At 46.1% G+C, this 22,437-nt stretch overlaps 1 protein-coding gene across 1 annotated transcript in view; it reads right to left on the reverse strand.

Annotated features, from left to right (window-relative positions):
- Positions 1–1,662: 1,662 nt before the first annotated feature.
- LOC116948929 (uncharacterized) overlaps positions 1,663–22,437 on the reverse strand; it is a 33,529-nt gene continuing 12,754 nt past the window's right edge. The window contains exons 7-11 of the mRNA XM_076071900.1: positions 18,351–18,437; positions 16,795–16,941; positions 7,350–7,430; positions 5,470–5,513; positions 1,663–4,587 (exon numbers count right to left, since the gene is read on the reverse strand). Coding sequence (XP_075928015.1) covers positions 4,450–4,587; positions 5,470–5,513; positions 7,350–7,430; positions 16,795–16,941; positions 18,351–18,437 — 497 coding nt within the window. The 3' untranslated portion in view covers positions 1,663–4,449. The remainder of the gene's footprint in view (positions 4,588–5,469; positions 5,514–7,349; positions 7,431–16,794; positions 16,942–18,350; positions 18,438–22,437) is intronic.

Consider the following 22,437-nt stretch of genomic DNA (forward strand, 5'->3'; position numbering starts at 1 on the left):
CTGATAATATATGGATTGTCTTTGAAACTGATTGGTCCACACAAGAGACAGCTTTACTCTTTGGTTCTATTGGGTAAAGTCACGTAGGTGAAAATAAAATAACAAAAAATCACGACGTTTCGGCCACAACACAAGCGGCCTTCATCAGGTGAAGAGACGAGACTGTCTGGAGGACAGCGCTGGAGTGGAAGAAGCCACGCTTAGATCACGACCTAAGCGTGGCTTCTTCCACTCCAGCGCTAATTCCTTTGTCAAGGGGTACCTCTGCGGATGTGTATACTTTAACTTAGCTATTTCAATGAGCCATTTCAATGCTAAATTATATGCTAATTCCTTTGTCAAGGCGCGTCGTCTTTTTCTTCTCACACAGCTTAAAGGTCGTGATCTAAGCGTGGCTTCTTCCACTCCAGCGCTGTCCTCCAGACAGTCTCGTCCCTTCACCTGATGAAGGCCGCTTGTGTTGTGGCCGAAACGTCGTGATTTTTGTTATTTTATTTTCACCTACGTGACTTTACCCAATAGAACCAAAGAGTATGGATCCTAGCAGTCACGAAAGCTTTAAATCTAGAAGAGACAGCTTTGTTTCTACACTACTTGATTCCTTGTAAAAGGTTTCAGTTTGGTGTTTTAACATCTTAACACCTACATTTTGATTTAAAGCTTTCGTGACTGCAGGGATTCATATTCTTGGTTCTTTCGGTAAAGTCACGTAGAAGGGAAACAAATAAAAATATGAAACAATATTTTATTGTTTCCCTTCTACGTGACTTTACCGAAAGAACCAAGATTATCTTAACACCTGTTTTGTTGCCAGAAAAAAGGAGAAAACCTCTTCTCATATTCCTGAATTATTTTGTCTATTAATGTCTTCCTTTAACAGAATTTTATTGTTTAATATTTTTATTATTTTATTGTTTCCCTTCTACGTGACTTTACCGAAAGAACCAATAATATGAATTCCTTAGAGTAGTTTAGATTGTACTCTTGCATATTCGTACTGTACCTTAGCTTCGGCTCCATAGGTGAGAATTGAAGCCCAAAGTTCTCCAAAGCCGGATACGAGGAGATAAGAGGCCACAGGTCCCCAAATAGTCTAGTAATACCGAGGATAGTTCTTATTTCCCTCTTGTTTCTCATTAAAGAAGGCTGTAAGTGTAAGACATGTGGGGAGATGGGTCACAGCTCGGTAAACTATGGTCCCGGAGCGACATGCGGCTCGTCAAGGACTCTTTCGTGGCGTTATTTACTATGGATCCACCATCTCGTATTCAAATGCATTGTGGCCCTTGAAATATTGAGTGTTTTTTTTGTTTACCGAATTCCCCAAAAATGTCTCTTATTATTCTGGTTGCCGACCCCTGAGTTCAGTAGTTAGGCAGCTAAAGTAGATAGGTGTAGGTAGGTTTTTATGTGAGTGAGCAGACAGTTATGTGGTAGGGTTGTTAGTTTGCATATTAGTGTAGGTATGTATCATGTAGATATGCTGTAAGTTTCACACGTAGGTGTACTCTACGGTACTCCAAACGCAGCGCCAAATTCATGTTGTTAATGACTTGTGTTTAGCATTGAATGGAATGTTTATTGAGAAATATATCTTGCTTCATATATCATCAAACGGCTGTCCTTACAGTAGACAATTAATTTACAACCTCCACATAAATGTCAGCTATTTACATTTTATTTCACTGTATTAAAATACAAAATGTGCATAGAAAATATGGGTGAATTGTATCTGTATTTTATACGGCCTTTTTCAAAATACCAAACATGCATACAAACCTCCGGGAATGTCAGTAAAAAATATATACGCAACGTACTACTGTTAAATTTAGCGACAAGTACATTCAATAATGAAATTCCTATTACTGTATGACTTATATGACATGAGCTATTTCGTAAAAATAAAAAATGACATCTTAAAGAATGATCTTTGGATTCCCAACGTATATACATTGAACACACCACCCATCCCTCATTTAGAATACTTACACTGTAATTAAACTTCGTTGGCCAAATTCATACTTATGAGCCTGCTCTTTATACATTATTTAATTGCAGTGGCTATCCGTGGCGGTCTGCTATATTATCACATTAGCCACAAGCTATAAGAAATATGCACAAGCCCTCTTTATCAATCCACTGCTGGATGAGGGCCAACTCCCTACACCATGCTGGTCTTGGCAGTTACAATGTTTGACCATACTTCACCACGCTGGTCAGTATGGGTTGGTAAAGCCAGGGAGCATAGACGTTGGGATGCAGTAGAGTACAACAATGGATTGTTCTGCACTGTCCTCTGCTGACAACATAGTTGCCTTTGCCACCTGTTACTCATCCATCTACTAAAGCACCCAGAACGCGCTTGATAAACGTAATTAATAAAATATAAACTGCATAAATGTGAAATTCAGGATTGTGTATGATGCACTCAGCTATATTTCATATGAATATTGTCAATTTAAAGGCTACAACAAAAATCAATGCAACACTTTAAAGTGTAAAGACAGTTTTATAATAACGATGAACTGTTGCATTCAAGTCACGGATACACATTTTATCAATAAACTGTACAAAATGAATTTCGAATAAATTAACAAACTGTCGAATGCATATCATCATGATCTATGACAACGGTTCCCAACGTTTCTGCCACTGCCAACCCTCAAGAATTTTCCATGGGCCATCGCTCACGAAGAGATGTTGGTCCCTTGTGAACAAAAACAAATATTAACTGCAAGTTTTGGTTTAAAGCTTTCGTGACTGCAGGGATTCATATTCTTGGTTCTTTCGGTAAAGTCACATAGAAGGGAAACAATAAACTAATACATAAAAATATGAATTTTATTGTATTATATATATTTTTATTATTTTGTTTCCCCTCTTACGTGACTTTACCGAACGAACCAAGAATACGAACTGCAAGTGTTTATCTGGCCACCTCCCAGGGATTTGTGAAGCATGAGTGGTCCCAAATGGTCCACAGATTTTTATCTGCTCCATTGTTGGGACGTTGCTTGCATGTGATTGCTTTCGTCATTTGGGTGACCCAGGTGTCTCCTGCCAATGATCATGACTTATCTCCGGTCTCTTGCCTTCTCACCCGGTACAACAAAACAAACTTCTATTTGCGGGAACAGTCCCGGCCCTGTCGCTCATCGCTAATTTCACTGATGAGTGGTTAGGCACCACTCATCTCGATGACGAATATCTCTGTTATGTTACTGTCGGTTGAATTTCAAGTTGAATTTTAAAAAAGCATCAACGTCCAACACTCGACGTGGTAGAAATTGAGGAACTATAATCAAAAATTAGTTTTCACTCATGCAGCTTACCTACTTGAGAAACAATATCCAGCATATTCAAGATCCTCCACGGACTTGCTCCTGTCTACCTCGTCTCATCTCACTCTACTGCTCTTCTTAACGTGCTCTCAGCTCCACCAACCAAGGATTTCAATCAAACCCACAAGTCAACTTCTGCTCAGTGAAAGGACATCCTTTCTCCTCTGCTGACCCCACAGTATGGAGTTCATTCCCACCCCCTTAGCCATCCATGCTGTCGACTCCCTGCCCCTGTTAAAAGTCAGGCTCAAGACCTTTCTTCACTCGACTCATGTTGAGCTGTGGTGCACGTCCCACTGTTTTGCACATTGTCTTGAGATGACGTTGAATTTTTGCATGACAATCGTTATATATTCATGTTGGATTTGACGTAAAGGGCGTAACCATAGGATGCATAATAGCTTCACGCACCACGACCTATTGAAATCGCATACATCTCTGTAGGCTGTGGTTTAGAATGCGGTTGGGAAGCTGAGAAGTTAATTTTTTTCCTTAACGAGCAGTTATGCATTTGGGAAGTGAGATAACAAGTATAATGTCATGTGTTTTTAAAACGTATTTTAGCACATTCATTTTACAGCCATCTGTCAATCCATCATCGAATGAAGGACTCTCTACGCCATGACGCTAATGCGGATTATTTGACCATGCTCCCCAGTGCTGGTGAGTGCGGGTTGATGGATATGTGGCGAGGTCGTTAGATCAGTGGATGGACAGGTCCGCTAACTCTGACCACCGCTTCCAGTATGCCCAGGGGGTGTGTGATGCTTTCGACTACGCGACAGCGCCCTGTGTGAATTCACGGTGTGGGAGACCGTGGCGCGCATCATCCCCTGCTGTGAAGTCCGTCAGGGGTTGTCGGGCGGACCAGTGTCCCTGCACGTGCTGGAGGAGGAGGCTGTCACATGGCTCTGTGGCTACGTGGGCTGACGTCCGCTCACAACATACCATCGACATACATACATACATAAGCAACCATTCAATAATTACTATTAATGTATCTCGTGTATCAGCTGCTCCAACTGTGTAAAGGTCAGAGGCCGGGGTGGTGACGGGGTGGGGTGGGGGGGCAGTCTCTGTCTCTTTTTGACCGCGGGCGCGGCAGCGCTTAGGGCACCGCTCCGTACAGCTCGTTGTCTTCAAGGGCGGGCCCCACGCCACCGCCGTCGTCGTCGGACACAGCGCGGGTCGTGGTGGCGACGTCGTGGTCCAGCTCCGAGTAGAGCAGCTCCCCTCCTGCCGGTCCCTGTCCACGTCGCCACGGACGACCGGGGGCGCCAAATGGTTGAGAACGAATAAGACGGCGCACGTACGTGGACTACGCGGTCACTTTCCAACGTACGCGTGCCTCCAGGTAGTGCCGTGTTATTTAACAGTATGGAGGTCAATGGTTAGCTGTGAAAAATGTCCCCTGCGTATTTGCGAATACAGAAGAGTCGTTCCCTTTTCTCTGGGTTGTGTCTTCCAAGATTTGGTTAACCATCTGATCAATTTTGCTACTTTAGAAAAGGGTAAGTCCGTAATAGCGACACAACTTAATGCTGAAGTTTTGATCCGCCCCAACTGAACATCTGTGAAAAAATCTTTCTAGCGCATCGGATTCCTCGAGTTTAAATACGTATTATGATTATGACCTTATGAACATCATCCTGCCCCATGTGACAGACGGGTGGACAGAGCTGATGGAAATCAAAGAGTATCCCTGTAAAACGAGCACATCAGACTGCTCATTTGCATCGATCGCCCTGAGCCAGGGGTGAACATTCCATATGCCTGTGGCAAAGGCCAGTCCATCCATAAGAAAAAGACACCACTCTTGACTTTGCGAAAATGAATGCGTACATGTACTTTGCAAACTTCATCAGTTATACTTGACCAGGGAAGCCTGACAGTGTAAAGATTAATTTATAGGGTTAGGTTCTGCTCGGGATGGTTTTATCATCACCGGTAGCCATGATCTCTCATGGTCTTTTAATTAGTTTATTTCTCAAAGTATTTTTGCTTGCAGAATGATTTTTTTTTAAATTACCAGAGAAAATACTCAAACAGTGACATGGCGGCATCCAATGACAATGGTAGAGAATGTTAACTTACACCAAATACAAAGCATTCTGTCACTCGAACGTACCAGTCTCTCTTCTTCTTCGTTCGCCGAGTTTCCACAGCTCTCGCCTTCAAAACAAAGACCACAGGTCGCGTGCCATTGCCACTTAATCTTTGGATCAACGATAGGTATGGAAATTCTACGTATGGATATCGTACGTGAATGTAACCAAATACAAATCTGACAAGGCCATTTGCGGTGTGGTTGTAGAGAAGTGTGAGCCAATCAAATTGGAATACAGAAATAAGTTATGAATTAGGTGGCCGGATGGTTCGGTGGTCAGAGCGCTGAGCCGACACCACTGAGATACCACATTGAGTTCAGTTCCCGTTTTTTTTTCAATTACCCTGTGAGCCAAGAAGCTCTTCTTTATCGGGTTTCATGAACAAAGAACAACACCACCGCTTCTCCGACAAACGCAACAAGTTACAGTGAAATAATTGAACGATACGTAGCAAATCATAATCGCAATATTATAATTGCAATAAAAATATCATTTTTTGTTAAATATAGATTAGTATCAATTAGCATGCTTTATCTCTAAAAGAAATTCTAATTTAAATCTGCCATATTAATTGTAATGCAGATATGGCCTAAAACATGATGGCGTTATATTGTGGAATAAAAAACACAACGTCCATAAAAAAACGGAACTCTACACAATGCACAAAAGTGGTCTCTTATAGGCAATTCATATTTGTACCTCCACTAACTCTTTATTTCGTTTTAAAGCTTTCGTGACTGCAGGGATTCATATTCTTGGTTCTTTCGGTAAAGTCACGTAGAATGGAAATAATAAAATAATAAAATACAACATTCTTGGTTCTTTCGGTAAAGTCACGTTGAAGGGAAACAATAAACTAATAAAATATATATAAAACAAAAACATTATATATATTTTATTATTTTATTGTTTCCCTTCAACGTGACTTTACAGAAAGAACCAAGAATATGAAGCACTGCAGTCACGAAAGCTTTAAATAAAAAAATGAAACAAATTCTCACGACGTTTCGATTGCAACACAATCAGTCATCATCAGGTGTGAAAACCACAGCAAGCTATGGTTTTGAAAACCACAGCAAGCTATGGTTTTCACACCTGATGACGATTGCTTGTGTTGCAATCGAAACGTCGTGAGAATTTTATTGTTTTCTTTTTATTAATTCCCTTTTACGTGACTTTACCGAAAGAACCAAGAATATAAACACTTTATTCATTGGTGGATGGGCAGGAATTCACATGAAAGTATCGATTTAAAGTCAGTCATCGACGACAATGACCGCAAGTATGGCTTTCAACTGCCCATGATGAATGTTGAACTTCTTTAGCACCATACGTAGCTAATCTGAGGTGCGGGGGAAGAACAACAAGTGTTGGGAGTTGATAGTCTAATCCTGATCACCAAGGACTGCCCAAAAAAACCACCATAAATCATTATCATTATTGTAAGTTGATATTCAACTTAATTGGCTAAACTCCAGCATGTACTGAGAAATTAAATATCACACAAATCTCACAAAGTGCGTGGGTAAGTGCTTCCTTTATTATGTAAAGATAAAAGAGCCAGTCGAAAGGTTTTTCAGAATCGGTTGCGTAAAATCTCTTGTGCAACCATTCTCTGAAACTGCCCCGCAACATTTCTGAATGCATTATTCGTCTTATGATGTCAATAGTACATGGGCAATGCAGTTGAATGTAGATCTTTTTAGCATCTAAATGCGACCGCATCTCAAGGCACTGTGCAGAATTAGCGGGCACATCTATTTTTTAGCGGCAGTCATAGGCAGACGTCACAAGGAACGTCCCTGTTCAAGGCTCGATGTAAATGGGCAGGGAGTCGAGAGCACAGAGGGCCAGGGGAAGGGAGTTCCATGGTCACCGCCACACGTTGTCACCGATTTACCTGGCCGTGTTCTCGAAGGAGCGGTGATGCAGGAATACACGGTGCTCTCCTGGAATCCGTATTGTAAGTCGGAGTACAATGCTGCGCAGAGAGAATTAACATCGGCATGCAATCATGCGAAGACTTAACACAATTATGCCCGCGTACCAAGTTAACCCCGGCCCTTGGATTTGCCAGTCTACCATGTGTCCTGCCCTTTCGCTTAATAAATTGTGGAAAATAATAATACAAAAAATACACGTGTTATTTAATAATACATTTAAGAAAATCAACCGAAGTATATTTTAACTCTGGCACGTAGGTTTTCGCTACCAATATTATGCATAACAAAGGTCTTTTGGGTTAAATCGCGTAAGTACAAATTCCTTAACCCGCCACCACCCGACAGCCAATTAGTAAGGTTTGTCACTTAAAAAATAATGTAAAAACCGCCCGATGATGCTGGATGTAATCACAAGTGAAACGTCACGGTACTCAAGTTGTAAATGTTGTGGATTTACTCTCTAGCACACCGGTGGGCTCAAGCAGTAATTAATTGACACGTTTTGTGTACGTGACAAACCTTACTAATTGGCTGCGTCGTTTGGTGGCGGGTTAACGAGACATTTATATATTTACGCGATCTAACCCAAAAAAAAATGTTTTCATGAGTATATGTTCACCCACCGCCTTTGTGAATTTGCTGTGCATAGAGCAGATTGCTTGGCGATGGATTAAAATGTCGAGGGACTTGAGACCTTTGGGGCCCATGCTGGGTAATCAAGGGAGCCCTTTAATGTCAGAGCTCAGAGTTTGTGTCCCTCGTCCGAGAAATGGGTGCGAAGGTTACTTAAATCTTGACTTAAAGCTTTCGTGACTGCAGGAATTCATACGCTTTGGGTCTTTCGGTAAAGTCACGGAGATAGGTTCAAAGGAAGTAACCAAAAAATTATAATTTAAAAAAACTACGACCTTTCGATCGCAACACAAGCGTTCGCCATCAGGAAGAAAAAAGAGGGGGAACACTGTGGAGGTTTAAAGGTTTAAAACAGTCTGCCTCGGCAGCTGTCCCCCTCTTTTTTAGTCCTGATGACGGACGCTTGTGTTGCACTCGAAACGTCGTAGTTTTTATTTTTTGTTATTTTCCTTGAACCTATCTACGTGACTTTACCCAAAGACCCAAAGAATGAGAAGGTAAATTCATTCGTCTTCTGCCCTGAATGACCCTATTGCTCAAAACACTGTGGAGTAGCAGGTAATGTTTGGCATTGCGTTAATCTCAATATATATAAAAGGCAAAGTTGTGAATATGTGTGTCTGTTCAAAATGTTTACCGTCCTTCCCGACATGCAACAAACTTGAAATTTGCCATGTGGGTACTTTCCACACTATACACCATGCAAAAATTATAAAAATACACTTTTTTGTGGGGAGGGGGGAGCTCAATAATGCATATATTTTTTGCACAGCAAGTGAGAGGTGACGTCAAATCTGTCATGTGACCCGCGCATGTGGAAGCCTAACGCATTGTAGTGTAGCGGTTAGCGCGCTGCGCTATGAACCCAGCGACCCGCGTTCGATTCCCGCTCACGGCCACCACCGGCGACGATTATATGAACCGGTCCTGGGCCTCCCCTAGGTCGACTCAGCCTCAAACGAGCAACTGGTGTGGTGTGTGAACATCGCCACTGGGGAGACCAAGGCGGCCAGGCGTGGTGAATCCAAGTCCCGGGCGAAGCCGGGTAGTAAAGCTAGTGATGAATAAATACATATTTAGAGAACAATTGACATTACTTTGTTAATCCACTACCGCTTCGCTCGTTAGATGTGGGGATTGTTTAACCATACTTCACCAGCCTGGTTGGCATAGGTTGGTGAAGGTCAGGGGGTTGGTCAGGACTGGTTTAGATATAACTCGTGTTATCTTATCTCATCTTTTATGGACTCATAGAGCGCCTTAGACCAAAGTGCTTTACGATAAATATAATACAATTGTACGTGAGATGATTGTGGTTAAAATAAAGAGGGGTTATTATAAGTGGCAGTGCAGTTATGGTAACTGGAGGACAGGCGGGAGTGGTTAGGGAGGGGTTGGGGTAGTGTTTGGGTTAGGGGTAGTGATAGGGTTGAGGGAGTGTTTGGGTTAGGGGTAGTGATGGGGGTTGGGGAGTGTTTGGTTTAGGGGTAGTGATAGGGCCTAGGGTAGTGAAAGGAGTTGGGGTAGTGTTTGGGTTTAGGGTAGTGATAGGGGTTGAGGGAGTGTTTGGGTTAGGGGTAGTGATAGGGGTTGAGGGAGTGTTTGGGTTAGGGGTAGTGATAGGGGTTGGCGGAGTGTTTGGGTTAGGGGTAGTGATAGGGGTAGTGTTTGGGTTAGGGGCAGTGATAGGAGTTGGGGTAGTGTTTGGGTTAGGGGTAGTGATAGGGGTTGAGGGAGTGTTTGGGTTAGGGGTAGTGATAGGGTTGAGGGAGTGTTTGGGTTAGGGGTAGTGATAGGGGTTGGGGAGTGTTTGGGTTAGGGGTAGTGATAGGGGTTGGGGTAGTGTTTGGGTTTAGGGATAGTGATAAGGGTTGGGGTAGTGTTTGGGTTAGGGGTAGTGATAGGGGTTGGGGGAGTGTTTGGGTTTAGGGTAGTGATAGGGGTTGGGGTAGTGTTTGGGTTAGGGGTAGTGATAGGGGTTGGGGGAGTGTTTGGGTTTAGGGTAGTGATAGGGGTTGGGGAGTGTTTGGGTTAGGGGTAGTGATAGGGGTTGGGGGAGTGTTTGGGTTAGGGGTAGTGATAGGGGTTGGGGGAGTGTTTGGGTTTAGGGTAGTGATAAGGGTTGGGGGAGTGTTTGGGTTAGGGGTAGTGATAGGGGTAGTGTTTGGGTTAGGGGTAGTGATAGGGGTTGGGGTAGTGTTTGGGTTAGGGGTAGTGATAGGGGTTGTGGAGTGTTTGGGTTAGGGGTAGTGATAGGGGTTGGGTAGTGTTTGGGTTATGGGTAGTGATAGGGGTTGGGGTAGTGTTTGGGTTAGGGGTAGTGATAGGGGTTGGGGGAGTGTTTGGGTTAGGGGTAGTGATAGGGGTTGGGGGAGTGTTTGGGTTATGGGTAGTGATAGGGGTTGGGGAGTGTTTGGGTTATGGGTAGTGATAGGGGTTGGGGAGTGTTTGGGTTAGGGGTAGTGATAGGGGTTGGGGGAGTGTTTGGGTTAGGGGTAGTGATAGGGGTTGGGGGAGTGTTTGGGTTTAGGGTAGTGATAAGGGTTGGGGGAGTGTTTGGGTTAGGGGTAGTTATAGGGGTAGTGTTTGGGTTAGGGGTAGTGATAGGGGTTGGGGTAGTGTTTGGGTTAGGGGTAGTGATAGGGGTTGTGGAGTGTTTGGGTTAGGGGTAGTGATAGGGGTTGGGTAGTGTTTGGGTTATGGGTAGTGATAGGGGTTGGGGTAGTGTTTGGGTTAGGGGTAGTGATAGGGGTTGGCAGAGTGTTTGGGTTAGGGGTAGTGATAGGGGTAGTGTTTGGGTTAGGGGTAGTGATAGGGGTTGGGGGAGTGTTTGGGTTAGGGGTAGTGATAGGAGTTGGGGGAGTGTTTGGGTTAGGGGTAGTGATAGGGGTTGGGGGAGTGTTTGGGTTAGGGGTAGTGATAGGAGTTGGGGGAGTGTTTGGGTTAGGGGTAGTGATAGGAGTTGGGGGAGTGTTTGGGTTAGGGTAGTGATAGGGGTTGGGGGAGTGTTTGGGTTAGGGGTAGTGATAGGGGTTGGGGGAGTGTTTGGGTTAGGGGTAGTGATAGGAGTTGGGGGAGTGTTTGGGTTAGGGGTAGTGATAGGAGTTGGGGGAGTGTTTGGGTTAGGGTAGTGATAGGGGTTGGGGAGTGTTTGGGTTGGGGTAGTGATAGGGGTTGGGGAGTGTTTGGGTTATGGGTAGTGATAGGGGTAGTGTTTGGGTTAGGGGTAGTGATAGGAGTTGGGAGAGTGTTTGGGTTAGGGGTAGTGATAGGAGTTGGGGGAGTGTTTGGGTTAGGGGTAGTGATAGGAGTTGGGGGAGTGTTTGGGTTAGGGTAGTGATAGGAGTTGGGGGAGTGTTTGGGTTAGGGGTAGTGATAGGAGTTGGGAGAGTGTTTGGGTTAGGGGTAGTGATAGGAGTTGGGGGAGTGTTTGGGTTAGGGGTAGTGATAGGAGTTGGGGGAGTGTTTGGGTTATGGGTAGTGATTGGGGTAGTGTTTGGGTTAGTGATAGGAGTTGGGGGAGTGTTTGGGTTAGGGGTAGTGATAGGGGTTGGGGAGTGTTTGGGTTAGGGGTAGTGATAGGGGTTGGGGAGTGTTTGGGTTAGGGTAGTGATAGGGGTTGGGGAGTGTTTGGGTTAGGGTAGTGATAGGGGTTGGGGGAGTGTTTGGGTTAGGGGTAGTGATAGGAGTTGGGGGAGTGTTTGGGTTATGGGTAGTGATTGGGGTAGTGTTTGGGTTAGTGATAGGAGTTGGGGGAGTGTTTGGGTTAGGGGTAGTGATAGGGGTTGGGGAGTGTTTGGGTTAGGGGTAGTGATAGGGGTTGGGGAGTGTTTGGGTTAGGGTAGTGATAGGGGTTGGGGAGTGTTTGGGTTAGGGGTAGTGATAGGAGTTGGGGGAGTGTTTGGGTTAGGGGTAGTGATAGGAGTTGGGGTAGTGTTTGGGTTAGGGGTAGTGATAGGAGTTGGGGTAGTGTTTGGGTTAGGGGTAGTGATAGGAGTTGGGGTAGTGTTTGGGTTAGGGGTAGTGATAGGGGTTGAGGGAGTGTTTGGGTTAGGGGTAGTGATAGGGGTTGGCGGAGTGTTTGGGTTAGGGGTAGTGATAGGGGTAGTGTTTGGGTTAGGGGCAGTGATAGGAGTTGGGGTAGTGTTTGGGTTAGGGGTAGTGATAGGGGTTGAGGGAGTGTTTGGGTTAGGGGTAGTGATAGGGTTGAGGGAGTGTTTGGGTTAGGGGTAGTGATAGGGGTTGGGGAGTGTTTGGGTTAGGGGTAGTGATAGGGGTTGGGGTAGTGTTTGGGTTTAGGGATAGTGATAAGGGTTGGGGTAGTGTTTGGGTTAGGGGTAGTGATAGGGGTTGGGGGAGTGTTTGGGTTTAGGGTAGTGATAGGGGTTGGGGTAGTGTTTGGGTTAGGGGTAGTGATAGGGGTTGGGGGAGTGTTTGGGTTTAGGGTAGTGATAGGGGTTGGGGAGTGTTTGGGTTAGGGGTAGTGATAGGGGTTGGGGGAGTGTTTGGGTTAGGGGTAGTGATAGGGGTTGGGGGAGTGTTTGGGTTTAGGGTAGTGATAAGGGTTGGGGGAGTGTTTGGGTTAGGGGTAGTGATAGGGGTAGTGTTTGGGTTAGGGGTAGTGATAGGGGTTGGGGTAGTGTTTGGGTTAGGGGTAGTGATAGGGGTTGTGGAGTGTTTGGGTTAGGGGTAGTGATAGGGGTTGGGTAGTGTTTGGGTTATGGGTAGTGATAGGGGTTGGGGTAGTGTTTGGGTTAGGGGTAGTGATAGGGGTTGGGGGAGTGTTTGGGTTAGGGGTAGTGATAGGGGTTGGGGGAGTGTTTGGGTTATGGGTAGTGATAGGGGTTGGGGAGTGTTTGGGTTATGGGTAGTGATAGGGGTTGGGGAGTGTTTGGGTTAGGGGTAGTGATAGGGGTTGGGGGAGTGTTTGGGTTAGGGGTAGTGATAGGGGTTGGGGGAGTGTTTGGGTTTAGGGTAGTGATAAGGGTTGGGGGAGTGTTTGGGTTAGGGGTAGTTATAGGGGTAGTGTTTGGGTTAGGGGTAGTGATAGGGGTTGGGGTAGTGTTTGGTTTAGGGGTAGTGATAGGGGTTGTGGAGTGTTTGGGTTAGGGGTAGTGATAGGGGTTGGGTAGTGTTTGGGTTATGGGTAGTGATAGGGGTTGGGGTAGTGTTTGGGTTAGGGGTAGTGATAGGGGTTGGCAGAGTGTTTGGGTTAGGGGTAGTGATAGGGGTAGTGTTTGGGTTAGGGGTAGTGATAGGGGTTGGGGGAGTGTTTGGGTTAGGGGTAGTGATAGGAGTTGGGGGAGTGTTTGGGTTAGGGGTAGTGATAGGGGTTGGGGGAGTGTTTGGGTTAGGGGTAGTGATAGGAGTTGGGGGAGTGTTTGGGTTAGGGGTAGTGATAGGAGTTGGGGGAGTGTTTGGGTTAGGGTAGTGATAGGGGTTGGGGGAGTGTTTGGGTTAGGGGTAGTGATAGGGGTTGGGGGAGTGTTTGGGTTAGGGGTAGTGATAGGAGTTGGGGGAGTGTTTGGGTTAGGGGTAGTGATAGGAGTTGGGGGAGTGTTTGGGTTAGGGTAGTGATAGGGGTTGGGGAGTGTTTGGGTTGGGGTAGTGATAGGGGTTGGGGAGTGTTTGGGTTATGGGTAGTGATAGGGGTAGTGTTTGGGTTAGGGGTAGTGATAGGAGTTGGGAGAGTGTTTGGGTTAGGGGTAGTGATAGGAGTTGGGGGAGTGTTTGGGTTAGGGGTAGTGATAGGAGTTGGGGGAGTGTTTGGGTTAGGGTAGTGATAGGAGTTGGGGGAGTGTTTGGGTTAGGGGTAGTGATAGGAGTTGGGAGAGTGTTTGGGTTAGGGGTAGTGATAGGAGTTGGGGGAGTGTTTGGGTTAGGGGTAGTGATAGGAGTTGGGGGAGTGTTTGGGTTAGGGTAGTGATAGGGGTTGGGGAGTGTTTGGGTTAGGGGTAGTGATAGGAGTTGGGGGAGTGTTTGGGTTATGGGTAGTGATTGGGGTAGTGTTTGGGTTAGTGATAGGAGTTGGGGGAGTGTTTGGGTTAGGGGTAGTGATAGGGGTTGGGGAGTGTTTGGGTTAGGGGTAGTGATAGGGGTTGGGGAGTGTTTGGGTTAGGGTAGTGATAGGGGTTGGGGAGTGTTTGGGTTAGGGTAGTGATAGGGGTTGGGGGAGTGTTTGGGTTAGGGGTAGTGATAGGAGTTGGGGGAGTGTTTGGGTTATGGGTAGTGATTGGGGTAGTGTTTGGGTTAGTGATAGGAGTTGGGGGAGTGTTTGGGTTAGGGGTAGTGATAGGGGTTGGGGAGTGTTTGGGTTAGGGGTAGTGATAGGGGTTGGGGAGTGTTTGGGTTAGGGTAGTGATAGGGGTTGGGGAGTGTTTGGGTTAGGGGTAGTGATAGGAGTTGGGGGAGTGTTTGGGTTAGGGGTAGTGATAGGAGTTGGGAGAGTGTTTGGGTTAGGGGTAGTGATAGGAGTTGGGGTAGTGTTTGGGTTAGGGGTAGTGATAGGAGTTGGGGTAGTGTTTGGGTTAGGGGTAGTGATAGGAGTTGGGGTAGTGTTTGGGTTAGGGGTAGTGATAGGGGTTGAGACATTTTGTATCTGCTGTTGGAGAGGAGGCGTAGGCAGGAAGGCCGAGAAGAAGCGAGTTGCAATAATCAAGGTGAGCGAGCATAAGGAAGTTAACCAGGAGTTTGGCAGCAAATAGTAAGATGAGGGGATGGAATTTGCGAACATTTAAGAGGTGAAAGCGGCAAGTGCGGGTTGTGGCAGTATGTACGCCTGTTGAACTGCTTTCGCATCGTACGTAGTCAACCATAATAATTGATCAGAGGTGCGGCATGGATGTGGTTTGAGAAGGAGAGGGAGGAGTTGAAGGTAACCCTGAGGTTGCGAGCAGAGGAGGCAGGAGGAGCGAGGGAGAAGGGAGGGAATGAGATGGAAGGGCAGAGCGGAGGGGAGTGGGCAGAAGGGAAGAAATGTTTTTTCAGTTTGAGGAGGATTGATGGTGTGAGGTAGTGGCGTGCCGACCAGGATTGGACAGTCGTTAAAGCAATCGGAAATGTGGGAGGAAACGTCAGGGGTAAAGCAGGGAATGGGAAAGGAAATCTGCGTGTCGCCTGCGAAGAATCGATGGGGGAAATCAAGTGAAGAAATGGCAGCTTTGAAGAGGTGCGATACGGTGGGAGAATAGCAAGGGCCCTAGGACAGACCCTTGAGGTGGGGGGAGGTGGACACCAACAAAGACGTGGGAGGGAGGGGAGGTGGAGCGGTCGAAAGAGACAGAGGGAGCGCGTGAAGAGATCTGAGACTGGAGACAGGAGAGGAATGTGCTGGAGGTGCCGAGGCCGGCGAAGGTGGAAATGTGTGCGGAGTGATCTACCGGGTCGAAGGCCGTGACCGGTGATCCAACTCGAGGCACGGAGTCCCGAGTGCACCGCACTTACTTCTACCGCAGCACTACTCAGTTCTTTCATTGTATTGCTCCGTCATTATCATCGTCATCATAACGCCTTTGTGATTATTTTGAATATATAAATTCTGTTTGTATTTTTAAGTGACTGTTTAACTCATGTCTCCCTTGAATAAAAGGAAATGTGTCATGTGTTTCAATGTGCGTATTTAATCTCCCGGTTAAATATAGGATGCTGCTACTTATGCACAAGGTGGAAAACACGCACCGTCTGAATGGGGGTGTTCATGGTGTGCCGATTGAGTTTGTTCCGCATAGAAAACCATCGGTCTCGATTAGTTCTTTCCGTGCACACTTTGTGTTCACGTTACAATCTACTGGCCACGATTGACGTGGACGATTTGAAAAAAACCCAGGCTGACTCAACAGTTTAACTTTTACGCAGGCAGCTGATCTATCGTGAATAAGCCGGCGGCCGCATGTCTTTAACAACCCGATTAGCCTTGCGGCCTGATGAGAGAATTTGCATCGCACATTGATGGTTTCGAGTTAACGAGCAACAGCGTGAAATGTACACGCATTACTAAACTCGTCCCTAATGATTGAGGACCGTAGGATTTTGTGAAATTAAAAATAAAGATCGCCGTTTTGTCCCCGACCGAATCACCCACAATGCACACAATGTCATCAAATTTCAGAAGCTATGCTAAGCAGAACTGATAGCACCTCCGATTGGCACGGTTGGCGATGTATGGTGCGAAAGAAGTTCAACATACATATATAGCACATGGAAGGGTGACTTCCATGTATATAACAGGTGTTCTAGGTTACATTGTGGGCAGCAGAGGACACTTGATATGCACATAGACTCACTCTCATTGACAATTATGTAGTTCGAGAATTATCAGTGAGCCTCGATAAGCAAACTGCGTGGCATATATTGAAGGCTGGGTCACCATTGAATAGGGATTCGTAGCTAAATGGGCCTTACCCGAAATAAACTGACTGACCGAAATTAATTGATATGATGCATAGATTGTAAGCGTGGATATCGACAAAGAAAATATTAAAAAAATGCTGAAACGTGCGCAAAGATGCAGGGAGGGTGCACGCTTGTAATTACGCCCAGGGACACATATAGCAACACATGAATCTGAGAACATGCGCACGTTAGACACGTAATATTGGCTGTTTGGAATGGTACGTGGGCGCGAGAAGGGCATGTCGCTCGTATGACGGCTGGCAGTTGAGAACTAGCAACAGAGTGGCATCCAACCAAGAGATTTCATCCATCGCGGAGATGGAGCATCGAAATCGCCTCTTGTGCAGTCAGCTCGGCGGATTGTTTCATGACACTTACATCGATGAGGTCTTCTCTTGGATTGATGTCGAATAGGTACAGGTGGCGCAGTCGTAGTGTCAGCAGAATAAGCAGCAGCAGCTGCAGTAGCAGCTGGTGCAGGAGGCTTGCTCTTGTTTTTGCATCGCCTGGCCTGCCTGGGTCGCTCTGCACCAGACACAAGCGCTCATTAACGAGGGTCTTCGTCTCAAGTGCCGTTAAATGACACGTGGCGGCGGAGGGCTTTTAACTGGGTCAGACACACGGAGCAGGTGTCACTGAATATATTTCCCCACCCGAATATTTGCACTCCCACGGGAACACATATTTGCCCCCATCAATGATCAGTTGTTTCCCCTGATTTATTGTATCCCCAGGTGAGGGTTAGGGCTAAGGGTTATGGGTTAGGGGATGAGTGGCCACATTTGAGATCTTGGGTTTGAATGCGGGTATCAGCCGCCCATGTTAAAACTGGAATCTCAAGTAGAACGAATTTATGGTCTGAGCCCGCTCAGTAATAACTTAACTTGCAACTGAGTTTGACTTATATCCTTGTCTGTTTATATATTCGTACAATAGTCACCATAATTATACCCGTTTAATGTGCCTGAAGCTTAATTGGATTCGTACCGTGATCAATATCAAATAATCTGCCTAAACCGACTTACGCTACAGGGAATGTATTAGCATTTCCTCTGCGCCTTTGACGCTGCCCACTGGTTATTTGTTTAATCTTCACAATGATCAATTCCCGTTGGGCCCACGCAACGTGATGCAGACAGAGCCGCTAATTGTTAAGATTAACCGAATGACCGGCGAACGGTGGCTCGGACCAGAAAAACAAGCCTCTTTTTGTTTGACCAACGTACAGAATCTTGTGTTACATTTCTCACGTACGACTATTGTTTTTTGCTGATTTATATTTGCTTCGCTGCAGTAGTTTATTTGATTTGTGACATAGGTCCCTCTTGCAAATGAGACTCATCCTCGTCTCTTCAGTTCATACTTAACATTTTTCATTTAACTTGGCTTCCATCCAGCTCTCGGAACTCTTACAATCGCTGCTATTGCCGTGTGTCGTACAGTCTTTACGGGTCGCATAAGAGGTGTGCCCCCTAATGTAGCTGAAGTGAACTGCTGTACGAGCAAATTTGTGAAATTATTCTCTGACACAAGGTGTTCCCACTGCTCGCCGTAATAATTCAAGTTTGAAAACTGGGAATGGCTGTGTTTTGTGACTTTCTCGGAAGGCCAATTTGGAATATCATTGGGAATCAAGAAAATAATTAAATCAATATTTTATTTTGTAAGGCAACCAAATAATTTGAAAGCTTAGCAGGGTTGAGCCTGGCGAGTACTTGGATGAGAGACGTCATGAGCATGCCAGGTGTTATAGGCTTTGGCTGGGAGATATTCAGACCATGGCAGTCTTGCACAGCAATGGAGCCTTGACTTTATCTGTATTGAGCTGTGAGCGTTATCGCCTCGTATGCGCGGTGGGTTTTCTCAGGAACCTCCAGTTTGCTCTCACATCGAGGACAAGACGCACGATGGAACAAGTCCAGTGTCACACTTACTCGCTCTGCTGTGCTTCGTCTTTGCCAGGTCACTCGTGTTGCTGCTGTACGTTGCCATCCTCTGCATGTTTTCGTACGTAGCAGGCCCTGCAGAGAAACGCAAACGCGTTGTGAGTCTGAAAAATAAGAATAGGTTTCACCCGAAGCCACGTAACACCACTTCTTGCGGGAAAAGCGTGGATGTAATGTCACCGAAGGGACATCATACTTCATGCTCAATCCGAAACAATTCTTCCCCACCCCCCGGCAGATTATCTGACATTTGATACATCGGTCAAATGTTTGGATTGATACAAATATCTGGAGCACATCGCTAACGGAGAAATACAAATCACATGTGCAATGTACAGAAGACGAAGATTCCCCATGTAGCCTTAACCGATTGCTGAGGCAAATGCTGCGAGTGAGCCCCTATGAAGGGCTAAACAGCACACGAGGGGGTGGTGTTGCCGACACCATGCCCGGCCGCCTTTGTCTCCCCGATGTTGATGTTACACACCACACCAGCAGGCCCCGGATCGGTTGAGATCGTCATCACCAACGTTGGCCGTTCGCTGGCTGCAATGGGCTAACCACTACACGACCACTCCCCGCAACAAAGACAAATATCCCCCGTGTAGCCTTAACAGACTCTTGGGGCAAGTGCTGTTAGCGAGCACCTATGAAGGCCGGTACGGCACGCTAGGGGGTGGGTGGCCAGCACAACGCCCGGCCGCCTTTGTATCCCTAGTGGCGATGTTTACACACCGTACCAGGTACTTATTTGAGGCTGATTCGACCTAGGGGAGGCCCAGGACCGGTTCTGATAATCGTCACTGATGGTGTTGGCCGTGAGCGGGAGTCGAACTCGGGTCACCGAGTTTGTAGCGCAGCGCACTAACCACCTTTATAAACAGTTCGTATTTTTTATTCTCCGACCTTTCCACAGAGAGGAAACGGCAGTGAAGGTGGGCTGTAGGATCAATAGGTTTCACACCATGCCTTGTACATTTCCATTTCGACCCCCGCACACACGGCATGCGAAGGTCTTCAACGAGCAGCCAATTGACAAAGTGGCTGTACATTTTCCCTAATACACGCCTGCAAGTAATGTTATAATATTCTTGGTTCTTTCGGTAAAATCACGTAGAAGGGACACAATAAAATAATAGGTGTTTTACCCTTTGTGACTTTACCGAAAGAACCAAGAATATGAATCCCTGCAGTCACGAAAGCTTTAAATCAAATTTTTATGTTAAAACGTTTCCAGGCGCACGAGCAGTGGCGTCAGGATGTCTCAACGCTATCGCCAAGCCCCAGACCTGGCTTTCGATAAGTCCAAATTTGTTGTTCCATGACGGCGCATGAATTGTCAACACGGCAGAAAGTTAAACGTGGCGACTTTGCAATCGCACGCGGTGCATCGCGAGGCGAGACGGCAACGCGCGCGCGCGTGCCACTTTTCGACGGAAACATTTTGATGGGTGAAATTGTTTTATTTAATAATAGGTGTTTTACCCTTCGTGGCAATAAAACACGTGTCAAGATGTTCGAACGCCAAACAGATGCTCGGACAGTGCATTGCCTTTGTCCTGTTCGCCTTTTGGCGTTGTTTGGTCTGACATTGGTGAGACTAGGCCATAAATAAAGACGGCTGTCTCAGGTGCAGGCCAATCGGTTTCAAAGGCAATTGCATATATTATCAGAGCGTGTTTGCATGTTCACCACAAGTAGTATTCCATCTCTCCCTAATGCCCCATTAACACAACTGAGGTGCTTGCTTCCGGTGGTCGAATTCCTTTCCAGCTCAGACCCCGCTTACTTGCCCATCGCCACGTCTAACAGGTCCCTGCAGGGTGGGCTGGTAGGAACATTGGAATTTTGCGCAATTTTATGACATTGTTACTTCCAATTGTTGGGTGCAATAAGACATATCAAGTCTCTGCGCTGTCTATTGCTGATTTTACACCCAACAGCACGAGATTTCACTTCGTTAAAGTATTGAAAGGGGACGGACGGACGGACACATTAATCTATTGCAGGCTGGTACACTCAGTTTACAACTTCGTTCCTACCAGTATAACCTCCTTGTTGTAGCTGCTCTCTCGCTGGTTCAGCTGTTACACTGCTGGATTATGTTTTTCCCGCCCGAGGACGACCGCTTGTTGTGTTGCGATCGAAACGTCGTGATTTAATTTATTGTATACCTACGTGACTTTGCCGAAAGGACCAAAGAGTAAGTAGTAATATGTGGTTAATGCGGACTTAATTCCTTGCAAAATGTATCTATTTGGGGTTTGAACATCTTATTATTCTTGGTTCTTTCGGTAAAGTCACGTAGAAGGGAAACTTTACCGAAAGAACCAAGAATATGAATCCCTGCAGTCACGAAAGCTTTAAATCAAAACTGTTTTATTGCCAAAAAGGGTAAAGCCTCTTCTTAATTTGCATACTTTGAGACTGGCCAAAAGGTCCCATTACATTCTGCCGTGTGACCTTAGAGCTGCCTAACAAGGCACACGGTGACCCCCGCCAGGCAAAGCATTGTGGGCTGCTTGAACGCCGTCCTGGTTATAGCCAGCGCCTGCGTTCGGCACCTCCGGTTAGCACGCTTGGCGACGCACAGCGCGAAAGAAGTTCAACATACGCGCATACAGGCAGAAGGGGCCCAGAAAGTTCTTTCACAAATCGTTTTGGCAAACCACAACCATCTTGTCATAGTCGTCCTCGTGGTACTTATTTTGTCCCCATACGTTCATAAGAATGCAGTTTACAATAACATGGGCGGTTTCCCCCCCCCCCCCACCCATGGAATCGCTGTACATTGTACTCGAGCGATGGTGCCTCACGCCGATGATCCCTGCCCCGAAGCCGGCCTGGCGTCGAGTGAGAAATGAGGCCCCGGATACATACAACCCGTGCCTCTTGTCGTCTGTCAAGCGACTCACGGCACCGTCGCTCATAAATAAACGAACTTCGTGACGCGTCCACAACGTTGGATAGAAATTGTCAAAGGCGTTCGGCGTTTGCGCGTTTCTCTCTCGCACACCTCGTGGCTTTGCTGCGCCGGGTGGCCATCACGATTGCACACCCCGCTTAGGGGACGTCCATAAATGACGTCACAAAAAGTCAGACCCCCCTCAAATATGACGTCACAAAGCTCTGCCCCCCCCCCCAAAAAACATATTTCCATTTTGAAAATAAAACATGCTTCAAATCGCTTTAAACTATTGTCATTGTAGCGTGTATTTAATGTGGCGCTACACTCTGATCTTGTAGGAGTGTTGTTATAACAAATAGTGTTGTTATAACAATTCTATACAGTATTTATTTAAAGTTGCGCATTTTGATGTGACGTCACATTTCTCAACCCCCCCCCCCTCGTCACACATCGTCACAAATGTCTGACCCCCCCCCCAGGTGCGTGACGTCATTTATGGACGGCCCCTTATGAGGCCGAGCTTGTGTGTGGTATTGCTGTAAGTTTTCATGAGACCTCAGCTTAAACTGAACTATTTTTTTATTTTACCAGGTACCGCCCACTGAGTCGCATAGCTCTTGTTCAGAAGCGACCTGGCTCTCGCAAATGATAGCTCAATGAAGTGGCTCATCATCGTGTGGAAATTTATCGCAGCCAAATACTGTGAACGCACGTTCACACGGACGTATATTGAACCTCTTTCGCACAGACACGTAGCCAACCGTGCTAACCGGAGGTGCTGGAACCGTAAATAAAATGTACGCATAAAATTTCGATTTAAAGCTTTCGTGACTGCAATGATTCATCTTCTTTGGTTCTTTCGGTAAAGTCACGTAGAATGAGAATAAAATAATAAATTGATAAAATAAAATAACATAACACAATAATATTCTCACGACGTTTCGGCCACAACACAAGCGGCCTTCATCAGGTGAAGGGACGAGACTGTCTGGTAGGAAGGGACGAGACTGTCCTACCAGACAGTCTCGTCCCTTCACCTGATGAAGGCCGCTTGTGTTGTGGCCGAAACGTCGTGAGAATATTATTGTTATTTTATTTTATCAATTTATTATTTTATTCTCATTCTACGTGACTTTACCGAAAGAACCAAAGAAGAAAAATGTGCGC

This window comes from Petromyzon marinus, chromosome 35 (assembly GCF_048934315.1).
Source record: "Petromyzon marinus isolate PM22_M1 ecotype Great Lakes invasive population chromosome 35, UKy_Petmar_22M1.pri1.0, whole genome shotgun sequence".
NCBI lineage: Eukaryota > Metazoa > Chordata > Hyperoartia > Petromyzontiformes > Petromyzontidae > Petromyzon > Petromyzon marinus.